Genomic DNA, 16514 nt, shown 5'->3' with positions numbered 1-16514 from the left:
CACCAGCATAGAAAGAGTTGCAGGTAAGACAGGGGATTTTAAAATAAGCAGGACTGGGACAGCATACCTTTCTAGAGATCTGCATAGCAGAGGCAGGCAGGAGGGAGAAGAGGGCACAGTGAAAGCAACACAAAGGGTTAGGAAAACTAAACAGAGCAGAGGGAATCCGTTCAAATGCAAATGACCTCCAGAAACAGAAGAAACGTTGTGGCTTCACATGACAAACCTGTACTCTCCAAAAGTCTCATCCTTCATGGGTCGGGCTTCGGAGTCTATCGGGCCCTCCTCTTTATCTTTCACTGAGGAGAAGAGAAATGATTGGATTTCATTATCAGAGAGATCTCCAGCGTGTTCCTCTCTAAGCCACTGTTCTAGACACTGATGACAGACTGATAAGATGAGTGATGTTATCTCAGAGGAATGTTTTAGTACGTGGAGCAGTAAGATTGAGGCCAGCCCTCTCTTATGGTTTGAATTTTAATTTGCTCTCTCACCTTCAACATATTCACCACCGTACGAGCGCATTAAAAACCCAAACAATCGTTCCCAAGTATAAAGCCAGGGGGTCTGTCTGGATTTATAATTCAATTAATCCTTGCTTTTATCACAGACAATTGGCTCAACTTTAAAAGGAGCCAGTTACTTGTTCCAGTGAAAGCCTGGTGCTTTTCTCTGACCACGCAGACGCTGACCTGCAGGTTGCAGTTGCTCTTACAGTTTGCGATTATCATCATTTCACAGAGCCTCGTCCTTACAATCACAGGGAGGAAGTGCGTGCTTAGCGTTCCATTTCAGCAGATATTTGATGTGAAAGCTGTAAGGTAAGAGGTTATTGAAGTGGCCTATTATTTGGAAATGGGGCCTATAAATTCGTGACACATGAGGGAGCTGTTTGAGAGCGTTTTAAAGATGGTCAAGTTGTTGTTTTTATGTCTTCTTCCCGGTATTTGTGCTTACTGGAAGCACTTTGGTGACTCTTTGGCATCTCTTTGCACTGCAGTGTCATTTCCTGTATCAGACAGCTTTATGGCTGGTGTTAGCCTCAACGCTTGTGTAAACGGAACCTTTAAAGAGCCTTGATTTGTCACGTTACTCCGGCACACAAGCAGAAGAGCAGGAATAAATATTCTGTTGATGAGATCCAGCCAGCATCGTCTCAAGATACAGGAAGGGCAGTAGTACAAGAAGAAAGCAGTTCCTTTACTTGAGTACAAGTAGGAATAGCCAGGCACGTGAGTGCTGCGGTAAAAGTCACATCATCTACGATTCTACCAAAGTAAAAGTATGTATGATGAGTTTAAGAATGAAAAGTAAAAGCACACAAGCTACTTGATCGATGATGATTGTCATTCAGTACCAAATCCCAACATCTAAGCAATAAATCTCCAAGTTGCCCCTTGATTTTTAATGTTGTAAAACTATTTGAAGTGGGAAAATTTCAGTGTGCTGAAAGAAAAAACGAAAGACTTGAAACAGAAAAAAACACAAAACAAAACACATTTTTGGTGAACTGGTTGATATTTTTTGTTATTTTTGAGTGGCTAAACATGTCAGAGAGCTGGAACCAAAGATTTGGGATGGATTTTAAGCAGAAAGAAAACAACTTAAAAAATGTACATCCTTCTGGAGTTGTAGTCAAGCTAACAGTAAAAGTACCGGCATTGGAAATTTTGGAACGATATCCGACTCCATTACTGCACAAAACTCATGTACTGTACTTGCCTGAATACTTCCCCCCTTTACTCCTCTTGATGAAGCAGAGGATGAGCAGAATCAGCAGCAGGAGCACGACGGCGCTCACCACACCGATGAACCAGCCCTGAGTTGCAAAACTCGGCTTCACCTCCGTCATTCCTTCAGCTGAGAGGGAAGAAGAGGGAAGTTTTTTTTGTTGTTGTTCATGAAAATACAAAAGGAGCAGAAACTCTGAGAGAGATGGAGAGACAAGATGAAAACATGGAGGCAAATCTGGAGCAAGCAAGACAGAGCTTTATGTATTCTGACAGGATGGCATTTCACTGGGGACCTTCCAAAATACAGCCCGATACACCAAACAAACATGAGTAATAGATCATTTCATACGGCTAACCAAGCTCCATTTTCACATATGTCTTTGAAAGCACTTCACACGCTGAGCAGGAACTGTGAGGATCTCTCGGTAGGATCAGTTTTATATTTAGATGTGGGAAGCCCAGAGGAGAGGCGGAGAAGATGAAAGAAATACAGATGAGCAGTGGCAGACTCGCATTACCTTTTCCATCTGTCTTGGTTTCAGTATCCAGGAGGGTGGTGTTGCTGTAGGTGACGCGCAGATGATAATCAGAGCCAGGAGTCAGACCCTGGAGCTGGTAGAACAACTGCGAAGAGTCCACCTTTCCCGTCTTCTTCCATTTACTGGCATCTGCAGAGACATGGTGTCAACGATGACGGGTTTTCTGTAGTTCAAGGTTTTTAAACCATGTGTATCTTTCGAGGGTTTGATGCAAACAGGTTTGAGGAGATATTCTACCATTCTTTTTGAAGTAGTGGATCTGGAAGTTGACACTCTTGTGTCTCTTCTTGGCCACCCAGCTGAGGTTAACGTAGGTTTCTCCTGCAGACAGGTTGAAGTTGTCGGGAGGAGCTGAAAAACACAACAGAGGGATCACTTGTGTCATCTGACATTGCAATCTGGTCCTGAGCGCATGGGGTCGGCGAGGAAGCTTTGTACCTCCTTCCAGTGTGGTGGCCCCCTCCTTCACGATGGGCTCTCCCTCCCCAGCAACAGTTTGGCCCCTCAGGTAGAAGCGGTAGTGGCTGTGTGGGTCCAGGTCCCTCAAGGTGAGGTGGGTGACTGTGGGGTCTCCTATTTTCTCCACCTGCATGGGGCTGTCATCATTCTCCACAACTGACACAAAAACATCCAATCAGTGCCTCTGTGTTTGTTCAGGATGACATGTGACTGACTGATCGGCCTCATTAGCTTTTGGCATTTCTGGCTATTGATTTTGCTGGAAAGGCTTCAGTTGTTGGTTACAGATGCCCTCATTCATCCTGGACACACGTTAATAGTAAAAAGTAATTTATGCATTAGATAGTAATTTTCATAGATATGGATTAATGCAAATGATGCTCACTCTGTTGGTACTGCAGTAGGTATCCTAAGAGGACCCCATTGGGCTGGCTTGGTGGCGTCCAGTGGAGGGTCATTTCTGTCTCTGATTGGCTGTCCAGCGTCAAGGACGTGGGAGGATGAGGAACTAGCAGCAAAAAAACAAGTCTGATTAAATTGCTCATGACAGACAATTCTATCTGTCACTTAGTGCGTCTGCCACCAGGGCTGCTCAGTAGCTTCTGTCGTTACATCAGTTTCAACCCCCCGCTAACCATCCACCCATCTTCCTTTCTCTCCGTTAGCCATTAAACTTCTTCTACCACTTCACCCCCCCTCCTTCTCTCTCTCACCTCCCTCAGCAGTCATGAAGGACAGTGGCTCAGAGGGGGGTCCATCTCCTTTGCTGTTGAACACGCTGACGGCCAAAGTGTAGCGGGAGTACGGTCTTAGAACGCTGATAACCTTCCTCTCCTCGTTGGCTCCGGTCTCCACTAGAACCTTCTCTGGTCCCCTGGAGCTCATCCTGGTCAAGTGAATCTGGGGCAGGAAAATCAGTAAAAACAATGAGTCATTATTTACTAGAATGTGTTGCAGTCCTTATTTTGGTTAATATTGTGTCTTTAGAGAGATATATTTCTGTTTTATTGAGGCAGTATAAAAGAGGCTCCGTTAATTAATGAACTAACACAGAGACGAGAGGTGTGGCGAGCGTGAGGAATGTTTGCTTCATAGATCCAGAAGATAGAAAGGTCTGCAGCGCAGCTGGAGTGAAACTTCTGAGGGGGAGATCATCTCAAATATAAAAGCACCTTCCATTCTTCACAACCTTGGAAATAAAAGGAACTCTGAGACCTTTGCCAAGATCTGACTGCCTCTGATGTAAACCCCAAATATTAATTATTCATGAAGACAAGGGCTGAATATGTCAGGCCAAACAGCAGAGTAGATGCAGGACCAGTACCTTGTATCCCAGCAGGTGTCCTCTGACCGTCTCTTTATCTACCGCGGCCCAGGTGACCCTGATGGCCGTGCTGTTCAGCAGCACCAACCCTACATCCATCGGAGCCTCCAGCGGAACTGAAATACAGCGACACAAATAAGGGCGTGGCTTAGAACGAATACAAGAATAAGGTAGAAATATTCCCAAGTTTATTGCTGGAAAATCTGTTTACAATCTTCTCCAGAGTAGCCAATGACAGGGTCTGGCTCAGGCCCCTCCCCCTTCTCATTGACAGCTTGCACTTTGATCTCAAAGGCAGAAAAGTTGCCGATGTCATTGACGACGAATGGCGGCGCCTCTGTGTAGTTGCTGTGCCACTTGGGCCCACTGCCCACCACCCGACGCCACAACACGTGGTACTTGAAGTCAGGTCCATTAAAGTTATGCCTCTCCATTTCCTGTGGTGACAGGAACAGTAAACAATGACGCACAAACCCCTCTGGGAATGACGGCTTCGGCTCTACGTTGAGTTCACACGTTTACCTCCCAGGTGATGATGAGTGTGTCGGGGTCGATGGACACACTCCTGACATCTTCAGGATTGTTGTCTGGAACTGTGACAAGAAAAGAGTTCAGTAGGTGGGGTTTTGTGTGATGATGGTGTCATGTGGTTGTGGCTAACGGCGCTAACCTTCAGCAGGTGTGTTGTGGATGTCAGATGGCTTGCTGGGTGGACTCCTGCCCACCTCATTGATGGCGATAACCCGGAAACGGTAGGACATGTAGGGCCAGAGAGTGAGGCTCGCGTGGGCCTTTTTTCCACTCACTCTCTTCAACTCTACCCAACCACTCCCCTTTAAACCCTGATCCTCGAACTCAATCACATACTCTGCAAACACACACGCACACACACACAGAAATGGTGTAGAGACAAGGGATAAACATTAACAGAGCAACAGATACATAAATAAACACTCCATCGAGAGAGTCAGACTAAGAAAATTCATATTTTACAAGAGTTTGATGCTGAAGATCAAGCAATCATCCTGTTCGTGTAATGAAAATAGGGCAGCCAGGGGGAGAGACGGGTTTGTTGCTCTGAGTGCTCAGGTTTATGTTTCTGCATGTGGCCTTATTTAACTATATTTGTGGGGTCCAAATCCAGGATCCCACAATTCTGTGCGCTTTGTTGGACCAAAATGGAGCAATAAAATAATAACAGGCTGCTTCAGGGTTAAAAACCTTGTTTTTGCGTTAAGGTTAGGATGCATTTTGGGGATGATTTAGGTTTATTATTTGAAATAGGCATGCACTTTGAAGGTTAAGTGAATACACATGAATAATTGAGTGGCGTTGGTATGAGTCCTAAAACACAAAGAGAAGTTTGCACTCGTAGTGGCTTGTTTCAGTTCACCTCCTGAATTCTGGCATGTGGTTCACACAATCTTGATGTATTGTTACGTTTTGTCCTGCAGAATAAAAAACACCAGCAAATACCAGACTTGTGAATTTTGATGCCTTCATGTGTCTTCAAACATTAAGTACAATTTTAAGTGGGTAAACAAGACTACAAACATCCTCACGCTGAAAGCAGGATCAGCAGAAAGCCAGTGATGGGGAAGTCATGCATCATCCGGTGGTTCATGCAGGGCATAAAATTAGCCTTCTACCTCTAGCAACTGCATGAATGATTCAAAAATCATAAAAGGGTGTTGACTTGTGAAGATTATCACATTGAACATAAAACATGTACGTCTCACAAACGTTTTTGTCACCCAGAGCTGATTTTCTTGTCGTTGCTGGAGGGAATCCATGGCAATGTTAAAATCCCTGCTGCAAATCTATGAATCTCACTGATGATCCCAATAAACTACTGACAGAGTCATAACCACAGCCAGAGAAACGCTACGAGTTTCTGTTAAACTAAAAAATATAAAAATACACCTTAAAGTGCTTCTAGCATTGGAGGCAAGAACAAGAGGGAGGAAATAGGAGGGGAGTGTTTGTCTACCGTATACAGGGCTGTTGTGGTCGTCTCCAGGAGTCCAGCTGAGCGTGACAGCACGATGTTTAGGGTCAGTGACCTGGAGTAAGGTAGGAGGGTCGGGGCGATCTGAGGGCGACAGGTGCACCTTTTATTGAACGCATACTGACACACGCTGCACAACAAATTAAGAAAATGGTTTTTCCTCATCATACACAGCTGATTCAGTGACCTTACCATACAAAGTAAGCGTGCCACTGGCTTCGGCCGCGTCCAGCTTCGTGATGACCTCACAGGTATAGACTCCTTCATCTTCTGGTTCCGCATTCGCTATGATCAGGTCAGGACCTTCAAATGTGTATCTGATGAAAAACAGACACCATTTTAGTCTCATCCTCATCATCTGCCTCCACTTCAATCATGATAATCTCCCTGGAGACATTATCATGGTTAATTTCCCTTAATTTTCTTATTATCTCACATCTTTCCTGATTGTTTGTTTCTTTATGTAGCAGGAAACAGACCAACACTGATCTTTATGAATCTTGTGTAGAATCAAGTCTTACTTCTCATCACTATGGGACTCGATCAGCTTCTGATTGTTCTTTCTCCACTGAATGAATGGGACATCGAGCTTGGGGTCGACTTGGGGCAGACAGGTAAAGATTGCCGTATTTCCAGGCTGCACCTTTAAAGCCTGTGGGGGTGACAGGATCACTGTTCTGTCTGGAGACAAAAAGCAGGGAGACACACATGAGCTAAGGGACTCATCACTAAGGGTCACTTGCAGCAGTGTGTCAGCGTGTGTGACTCACTGAGCACTTCCAGCTCGGCGCTGACTGACAGGTTGGTGTTGTGCACAGAGCAGGTGTAGATGCCCTCATCATCATGAGTGACATTAGAGATTTCAAGACCCCCGGTGATAAGCAGGTTAACTCTGGGGTCTGCCAGAAGGGAGGAGGAGTCACCACTGGTCCTGGAGGAGATACGCAGCACCACACACTCATCTTAGAAATGTTGCAAGCAAACGATGAAGCAGAGACAAAGACGTGTGCTGATTCATACGCTGTAAAAAGTACATTATTTTCATCATTAATCATTGATTGAAGAGGGATCTGAAATATTAAAAGCCATAAAACAAAAGGAAATACAAATAACAAAGAAGAATATGTCCCCTGGAACAGACAGGATGCCCGGCAGGTTTTACAAGTGTTTTACCAGCAGAGTTTGCACCAACGGTTCCCATCATGCCCCATCAGCAGGAAACTCTAATCAGAGGCAATCATCTCTGCACACGTATGAAGTGGGCGATGAAACTCCTTTGTGTGTGATTATTATGCAATAAAATGAAGAATGTGAGCCTGCAGTCTTGGCACAAAAATATAACTAAGTTGATGAAATGAGCCCCAACTGGTCTCAGGCGAAGAACTAACAACAATTTGAGGATGTTGAATATTAGATCTTGCACAGAAAACCTCTCAGCCAAGCGTGTTTCTTAGCACTGATGTGCAAAAAGCTTTTGGTTCTCATTGTATCATTTTTCATTCACTCACAACTGCTATCGCTTCCTTCTGAGTCAAAGTTATAAATACTGTATGTTTCAGGGTTAATGAGCTTGGTTGGGGATTATTGTCTTCGCCTGTTATTATCTGCTGCAGGCATTTAACCTTTGGCAAGACAAAACAAAGATAAATCTATAAACAGAGATGATGGAGGTACAGAAGATTAATCATGAACATTATTGAGCCGGCCATCTTACCATCCTAGCACTCATGGCCAACCTGAATAAGAGAATATCATTTGACGGAAGAAATATCTACAGTCACGATGCTCTAAAGACTGTCGACCAAAAGACAGAGTCAGATTCAAAAATCTGAGGGAAAATTAAGTGTGAAAAGAGAGAGAGGATGTCAGAATTTAACTTACAAAGAAGTAAAGGTGATGAGTGTATGACTGAGTGGATAAATGGAGATACAAACTGGCGGTGTGCAGAATAGCACAAACATCATGCCCAAAAGAACTGCAGAATTCAGAACCACCATGAACTGATAGAGAGAACTAGACCAGTATGATCCAGACAAACAGGTCCTTGATCGGGACAGGACACGACGTACGATGTGGAAAATCAGCGATGACATGAAAAAGGTGAATACAGTTTGAATATCAATGGAAAACGGGGATTGACAGTTAATATTCAAGGTGAATTAGAAAGAGATAAATGGAAAGCCGACAGTGAGGGGCTCAAATGTAGGGTCACAATGAGATATTTTCATTTTCCTGTTGGAGGACTTGTGCTTTTTCTTTAGTACTCTGGCACTTTAAGCCTGTCCACATTAAAATGAGCAAAAATAGGATAACTTTGATCGTGGCTATTAATTAAAACATGAATCCTCCTTTTTTGCTTAATCACCAAACAATAATTTTAACTATTAATTGATGACTCTGCTAACAAAGTGTATCATAGCCTCTTGACTAAAGCCGTACAGAGGAGATAAAAGATGCCACAGATATACTAACGCACCAACTTCTCACGATTGTGATTTCCATTAATACATCGCTGGATCTCCTCCATGTTTCTTCTGTTATTTGTGTTTTAAACAAATTACAAAAAAAATTGCAAAAGAGCTCTTGTAACCAGAGTAAGAATAACACATCTTCAGCTCCTGCAGTTGCTAATGAATTCACCTGTTTAATTGCCACTTTGCCTGATTTACCAACCACAGAACAAAGCCTGGCTGGATAGCAGCCTCACTAACAGTCACGGCCCAGATGTAACAGCATTTGGCTGCTAATTTATGCATATGAATATCTACCTACGCAATACTATCACCCCTGTCAAACCTATTAAAATGAAAAATCTGTTAGAGAATAAACTTCAGTATAATAAATAAATACAGCAGAATAGACTGGAACAGAGCAGGTCACTGCAGGGTCTCACCACATGACTTTAGGTTTAGGAGATCCAAAGCTCTCACACTCCAGTAAAGCCTTCTGACCCTCAGTAACAACGTAGGTGTTTCCATCTTCAGTCAGGATCTGGGGAGGCAGCTCTGAAGACACACACAGAGCAATCAGACACAAATGCGCACACACACACACACAAACACACACACACACACACACACACACACACACACACTTGACTCTGTTGATCATACGTGAACGGAACAAAGGCTCACCAATGACAAAGACGTTGATGTTGGTGAGGATGCTGCCATGCTTGTTGGAGGCTCGGCACTGGTAAACTGCAGTGTCTCCAAAGTCGACCTCCTTTAAGATCAGGGAGCCACTTGGTGTCAGGGTACGTCTGGGTTCCTCATCGATCGCTGGTTAAAAAAAAAAAAAAGAAGAGGAACACACATTGTGTTAGAACATGCACGGTTCATGCAGTTGTGTGTATGTTACGGCAGGTGTGTGTACTAACATGAGAGAGGGATCCCGTTGATGGTCCACATGATGATGGGAGAGGGGACGCCGTCTGCCTGGCAGTCCAGCCTGACGTTCTCACCTGGGGCGTATAACTGACTGACAGGCTCTTTGGTCCAGTAGGGAGAAGCTACAAAGGACAGATTATAAATCACTGTGGCACTTTTTTATACGACAAAGACTGAGAATTCTCTTCCTACTGAACTGGAGGAAAGATAACGGATGTGCCTCAGCCGCAAATTAGGACACGTATCGTATAACTAGTACGCATCATACAATATTATGATTAACAGTGAATCTGGATTACTATATCAACCATTGTATTGTAAAATTATAACTTCCAACTACCAATAGCATACATTGTTTTTTTATCTGATGGTATTTTTTTTGGAAAAAAAAGAGTGTGTGGCTTACCTTCCACAGTCACGGTGTAAGTGTGTGTGGCCTTCCCTTGGGAGTTCTCAGCTATACACTGATACTCGCCCCCATCGCTCTCGGAGATGTTGGTGAAGCGCAGACGATGGCCAAACATGTCTTTGGTGGTCCGAGTTTCAGACATCTCACCATCCCTTCTAACCCATGAAAGTCTGGGAGTTGGACTGAAGAGGAGAGGGAAAGGGGAGGAAGGAGGTTAGCGTGGGAAGGGTTTCGACGGAGAGGAGAGATATGGAAACGCTGGTGATGTTTGAAAGGGAAAGAAAGTAAACATAAAATACAGAAGGCAGACAGAGAGAGAGCAGAGGGGACGCACACAAGCAGGAGAAGGCGTCACGAGGCGGAGTCTGCTGGAAACGGCAAATATTAGATCACGGGATGAAAAGTGTCAGGATGAAGGAGGAGTGTTGGAAGATGGATGCGAAGAAGGTGAGATTGATTACGAGGAGCGGCTCCCCTACTCGGATTGATAGAGCAAAAACACACACATCCACACACACAGACACCTACAGGCCTTGGGCGATGCACTCAAGCTCCACGGTCTGGCCCTTGAGGACGATGTAAGAGGAGTGACTTCCATTGGGTCTCATCATCTGGGGCCTCCTGTTCCGCAGCACCGAGTTGGCTGAAGAAAGAGAGGGAGGAGAAGAAGGAGGGACAGTGTGATTCATACATATGTATGGGCCATTTTCAGAGCGCTGACACAGCAGCCACTTCAGAAACATATATTTTCACACCGACAGGATCATGTGGAGAGGTCTTTCCCTTTGAAACGGCACACGCAGAGGTTGTGTGTTAACATGAGCTCATCTCCCTGACCTCTGGTTGGGCAGCAGATGCTGGCAGCCACATCTCAGTGTGAGGTGCATCTCATTACCACTGGGCTGAGGGGGTGATGGCCCCCCGCTGGCTCTGGGTACGGTCTCCTCTTTGGTCAGCACGACGTGCCGTCACATGTGGGTGAGTTTATTTCGGTTACATAGACATAGGTTTCAATGGTTCTCTGAGAAAACTATGGTTCATTTTGAGAGTGCCGATTATTTTCTCCGACCAAAAAGGAAACATAAGGCTGATTTGTGGGGCGTCACGCTGGTGCAGGGTTGGGACTGTCGCCTGGGTTGGAATCTGATAGCCAGCTGAGGCCCTTCTGTGTCGAGTTTATACGTTCTCCTGGTGCCTGCATCGTTTCGCTCCGGATGCTTCAACCCACACACCAACAACACGCCAGTCAGGTGACCTGGAGACTCGAGTGGCCCGCAGGTGTGAATGTGAGTGTGAATGATTGTCTGTCTCTGTATGCCCCCCCGCAACCCTGAACAGAAAATGGTGTTGACGGTGGCCACTTGGTATCTCATGCAGTCAAAAAGCACCAGGGAGCCATAATACAGTCATGCAGTTTCTGATAAGAATAATTCATAATGATGTGTTTGGGCACCCACAGGCTTCGCTTCCTAAATTGGGAGCTCTCGTCCTAAGATCTGTAATAACACATTTGTGCATAAGATAACACTGTTGTTTGTAGAATTCTGTTTCTTGTACGATAAATGTGGACTCACGCCAATTTCAGGGAGAGAGTCAGTGAGTGGAAGTAAAAGAGAGTTAGTTATCAAGTGCATCATGAACCATTTAGCCTGAATATGCCGTTTGGAGTCAATATGGGAAATTTCTCTTTTTTCTCCCACTTTACCAGAGTTAGAAATCAATAAATGCCTCAGGACAGACCTTTTTATGTATTTGGCGACATCACTTTTTCCATTGATAATGAAGATCTCACTAGCATCCAGAAACATGGCGAGTAAACTAAAGGAGTTGAGGGGTTCCCTTATTCCAAGCTCTGTCTGAGGGCCTCTGACCTTGCCCCCCCCCCGCCCCCCCCCCACGTGAGACCCTCGTACTGTCAGCTGAAATTGCAGATGACGCTGAGATGAATTTCTGAGGACAAATCCAGAAAAGAGCCAAACTCACAGGGGTTGACTGTCAGAGTGGTGGGCTCCTTTGCCAGGATGGTGCGGGTTGCAAGGTACTGGACGTTGCAGGTGTAGTCATCCCTGCTGTCCTCAGGTCTCAGGTGGGCAAAGTATAGGTTGCCATCCTTCCCCACCACCACCCGATCACTCAGCAGGATATGGTGTAGCCCTGCAGAGAGACAGAGAGGTGATATGAGACATAGAAAATGAAGGCAGGAGGAAGCGAGGCCATAATCAGGCAGACGCCACAGGATCTTGCCAACAGCATGACATGGTGAGAAGAAATAGATGTAATGATACGATAGAGGAAGTGAGAGAGAGAGAGAAAATTGACTTTGCTTTGACTGAAAAAGCTGCTGAAGACATAAAAGAAGAACACAAATATAAAATGAGCATGGATATTGTTTCAGGACTCGCCTACGATGTGATAGCAGTGAACAATAATTGATGTCTGTCTAAATGACAGCATTAGTGAGGAGGCAGGGAGGACGTAATGGAGTGAGGGATGGAAATATAATACACTCACTCCAGTCCATCCAGTGGATGATGGGCTCCATGGAGCTCTGAGGGGGGTTACACTTGAGAACAACACTGCTTCCCTCTTCAGCCTTCACATACAACTTCCTCTCTTTCTGCTGGGAGGGTAGAACTGAGAAGAAAGGAAGAATATACACTTGATGAAATGTGCTTGTGAGCAACCACCTGTAGCCTCATTTACTCTCTTGTTGAAAACAACCTGAGGCGATTCACCACACAACCTAAACACACAATTATCTACAATCCCCACACAGGGAACTTCAAGGATTCAAGGAGAAGAAGATGCCAGGTTTAATGATTTGATTTTAGCCATACGTGTTTGCTTCCTCCCTCCCTCCCCACTGCTCGTTGTTGATAACCCCACAGGAGCTGCCGAAGATACTTCACATGACATCAACTTGAGAGCGTTTCTGGGGAAACCGTTGTCAGGGAAACTGTGAGGGAAGAAGGTCACCCAGGAGAGAGCCAGTAACACAGGTGGATGAATTCACAGAGGTGCTCTTTACTCTTGTGTGTGTGTGTGTGTGTGTGTGTGTGTGTGTGTGTGTGTGTGTGTGTGTGTGTGTGTGTGTGTCATAATTATGTCCTGGGTGGAGTTACCCTGGCTTCTCATTGTGATCCTTCATCCACAAACAAATGAGCTCTTTCTAAAGCAGGCCAAGGAAGAGGTTTGTGCGCCGGCTCTGCTCACTGCTCTGTTGTTGCCGATAAAACTAACAGCAAGTGACTTTACATCTAATCTGGACCTTGAAGGCTTTCACAGGAGCGCTGACACTGACAACACCACTTTCCTCATGTGATGCAGTGTTTCTGACATCATATTTGCACACTGGATTTGTTTAATCCTGTTTCAAAGACTGCAAATTCTTACCATCAGTCTTGATCGTGGCCTCACTGGAGACCGCTGTCCCGAGCTTGTTGGAGGCGTAGCAGACGTACTTGCCCTGGTACTGCTTCAGGGTGTCCATTGTGTTACTGAGTGTATAGAATGCAAACGAGCCTGAGCCTTCAGTCACCTTCAGCTCCTGGTCTCTCCCCGGGTCAAACTCCTGTCCATCCTTCGTCCATCTGAATCTTGAGCAAAGAATAGAGGAGTCACTAATTCACTCAAATGATCCGTCACAAAACAACTTCTGTACCTTTGAAAGCAGATTTTTTTTTAGTGATACTTCACTTATAAAGTATTTCTGCCTTACAGGTACTAACAAATAGATGTCTTGAGCTTCTGAAAATGTTTTTTCACTGCTTCATCACTTCTTTGTGACTCCAAAATGCAGAAAGGACCAGCCATGTATATTTAGCCTGAAGCTAATGGTGCCCAAAAGCCACCAACTACGACAGCCAAACCAATTTAATCCATGTCCTCTTAATCCAGTAATCAGTAATCCACTACACCAACTTTTTTTGGACGAGGTATCACTTGGGGACACATAAACTGTCCTCATATGTCATGAGATTGATGCCCCACTAGGACTCATTCTGCATAATCGCAAAATTCATCCCTTACTTGTCAGGTGGAGCTGTTTTCCACTTAAGAGAAGCAAAGAAACAATGACAAGGTTCCTTGATGTCTTTCTGACATTCATCCAGTTGCCTAAAAACAGCTAGCGACTCTGCTCCTTGTTCAGTCACAGTGAGCAGTGAAAGTGTTTTCTGTGTGACCATGTGCTGACTAACATGGGCGGAGGGTTTCCGGAGGCTTCACAGCTCATGACCAGGTCTTCAACACTGAAGACGGTGACAGACTCAGGCTGTGTGGTGATGAACGGAGGGCTCTCGACTGGGAAAGACCAAAGATAAAGTTAGTGTTGTGAAAACATCATGAAAAATCATGCGAGCATACAACAACCTGGAAGCAAGTCAACAACCTAATATTCATTTTATAATTGGAATAATTGCTGCATGAATTGTGGATGAGTGTTCAGACATTTCATTCACACAAGCTTAAGATATTGCAGTGTTTTGTTCTTCAGTTCATCAGTATGTAACCACACTTGTGACATCTGAAGAATTTAAAAATGGCAGTTGCCATCAAGTCCCCAAATCTGCCACACAGGTTGCTTGGACATTAAAATTACGCAAATCGAAAAGTTGTGACGTCGCAGAGATGCGTCTGTGATTTAGCGCTACGTCAGATGTACTTCTAACGATAACATTTACATTGCAAAAATCACAAAAGTGGTGACAATTAAGAGAACTTACAAACCACGTAAGTCGCAAGCATTTGTTGTTGTTTGTTTAACTGATTTCCTTCAAGAATCTAAAATCTAGCCGAAAAAAAAAATCCCTTTGGCTTTTCTTTGAAGGGACCCATGGAGAAGCTCACTTCTAGGTCGGCCTGTGAAACACGACATCCCTGCAGCGCTCTACAGCGCTGCAGTCTTTAGCCTGCTGTGTTCACATGACCTGCATGCTACTGTATTAACTTGTGCAGTGACACATTTTACCGCAGTGTAACACCAGTATCCACATGGCCGCTGGCAATCACTTTAGCAGCACAAAGAAAACCAGAACCACTACCCATTTTCATAGTTTAACAGCTGCCAATATGTATATTCTGTCAATATCACTTAAAAAGACTCCCCAGAGAAAGAATTGAAATGCAGACTGAGGGGAAGTAAGAGAGCAAGCAGAGAAAATGGGTTGAGATGAGAGGAAATTGATATGGCATAATGCAAGAAGGAGAGGTCATGTAAAAGAGATAGATGGCACAATGCCTGAGAGCAAGAGAGAGACAGAGTCAGTAAGCCCTGGGGAAATGAAGCTGGGGATTTTGAAGAGGGGGGAAAAAAAGTTATGACCATCAGAAGAGGCTCCTCTTTCACTGTCACCGATGTCCGTAACAGCCATAAAGCAATGGCTCAATGACAGACTCGTAAAAACCGGAATGTGTTGTGAATACTAGATTGAACCAGCGTGTCTGACTCTTTCTCAGACTTTATGGCCTATTATGAATCATCTTCACTTGTAAGCAGAAATCAAATCTAGTTTGCTTGTGGAGCCTTTCTTCGGGGATGAGATGGATTTACATTATGTAGGGAAAAAAAGGAGGACAAAGGATGGAGGACGGCTGTGGCAGCAGAGCAGACGGAGGGGACGGATGGAACAGAGAGACAGACAACGCAAAGGGAGAGAGATCGAAGGGAGAAAACAAATAAGGATCACGCAGAGAGAGAAAGACTGAGGGAATGTAATGAAAGAATTCCCACTGATTGGGGAAATAGTCACATTTCCTCAGCTGATCAAATTGAAGTTTAGGCTGCCGGCTCTGCTTTATTATTGGCAGAGGAGAAGATGGAGAGGAGCCGCTGCTTAGTGCTTTAACTCCCCTTTATTTCCCAGGGTTGTTGATCTGGCAGCCCTGCTAGCAGAGCAGCATCTCACACCTCCTCCTTCCTGCTCATCTCAAACACACACCTACCTACAGAAAACAACTAAACAACACACACTTCCAGGCTGCACATGGATGGTGCACAGATGAATAAGCACACACACACACACACACACACACACACACACACACACACACACACACACACACACACACACACACACACACACACACACACACACACACACACACAAACGAGCATGACACTGCCATTGCAGCTTAATTCTGGTTTCATGACAGTGCAGCGAACCGTGTGCTGGATGGGAAATGACCTCAGTGTTTACAATAAGCTTTAGCAGCACCTGTATTAAGATGGATAAACTCAATAAATTAAAAAGCACTTACGATCACTTATGTGGTCTGTTAGTCCACAGTGGTGGGCAGAGGGAAGGCAGGAAAAATATGTTAGTCACGACAGATAGACAGGCAGATAGACAGGCAGATAGACCGCTGGATAGACAGATAGATAAATCAATAATTATGATGCCTGCACAATAAAGCGCTGTAATGTCTCCTGTAATGGAGCGCAACATTTAACCTCACCCTTCATATTCGAACACATCTCCCGCATTGATCCTGATCGCTGCCTCTCATTGACAGGCCGCTGGCTCTCTAATTGAAAGTCAGGGGACACCTTGACCTTTTACATCTTTGACCTGCTCTTCCTCCTCATCATCATCCTCCTCCACCCTCTCACCTCCGTGTCACCTCGGGCCCCTTCGGGAATTTGATTCGTAGAT

At 44.8% G+C, this 16514-nt stretch overlaps 1 protein-coding gene across 3 annotated transcripts in view; it reads right to left on the bottom strand.

Annotated features, from left to right (window-relative positions):
• l1cama (L1 cell adhesion molecule, paralog a) overlaps window positions 1-16514 on the bottom strand; it is a 47039-nt gene that overhangs the window by 3565 nt on the left and 26960 nt on the right. For 2 of the 3 annotated variants that reach the window (XM_086214755.1, XM_086214754.1), the window contains 26 exons: window positions 16120-16134; window positions 14061-14163; window positions 13255-13457; window positions 12373-12495; window positions 11845-12015; window positions 10390-10504; window positions 9859-10043; window positions 9443-9574; window positions 9198-9344; window positions 8957-9068; window positions 6834-6994; window positions 6585-6744; window positions 6256-6380; window positions 6046-6147; window positions 4726-4923; window positions 4578-4648; window positions 4267-4492; window positions 4056-4171; window positions 3445-3631; window positions 3117-3239; window positions 2711-2887; window positions 2510-2623; window positions 2252-2401; window positions 1723-1860; window positions 227-299; window positions 68-79 (listed from right to left, as the gene is read on the bottom strand). In XM_086214755.1, the coding sequence (XP_086070881.1) occupies window positions 68-79; window positions 227-299; window positions 1723-1860; window positions 2252-2401; window positions 2510-2623; window positions 2711-2887; window positions 3117-3239; window positions 3445-3631; window positions 4056-4171; window positions 4267-4492; window positions 4578-4648; window positions 4726-4923; window positions 6046-6147; window positions 6256-6380; window positions 6585-6744; window positions 6834-6994; window positions 8957-9068; window positions 9198-9344; window positions 9443-9574; window positions 9859-10043; window positions 10390-10504; window positions 11845-12015; window positions 12373-12495; window positions 13255-13457; window positions 14061-14163; window positions 16120-16134 (3439 nt within the window). The remainder of the gene's footprint in view (window positions 1-67; window positions 80-226; window positions 300-1722; window positions 1861-2251; window positions 2402-2509; window positions 2624-2710; window positions 2888-3116; window positions 3240-3444; window positions 3632-4055; window positions 4172-4266; window positions 4493-4577; window positions 4649-4725; window positions 4924-6045; window positions 6148-6255; window positions 6381-6584; window positions 6745-6833; window positions 6995-8956; window positions 9069-9197; window positions 9345-9442; window positions 9575-9858; window positions 10044-10389; window positions 10505-11844; window positions 12016-12372; window positions 12496-13254; window positions 13458-14060; window positions 14164-16119; window positions 16135-16514) is intronic. The other variant, XM_086214756.1, reaches the window with a different exon arrangement.

Source organism: Aulostomus chinensis, chromosome 9 (assembly GCF_037954235.1).
Source record: "Aulostomus chinensis isolate RoL2024-O1b breed Wild chromosome 9, RoL_Achi_v1.0, whole genome shotgun sequence".
NCBI lineage: Eukaryota > Metazoa > Chordata > Actinopteri > Syngnathiformes > Aulostomidae > Aulostomus > Aulostomus chinensis.
Note: the sequence above shows the minus strand (reverse complement) of the source record. Positions and strands in the feature narration are given on the sequence as shown.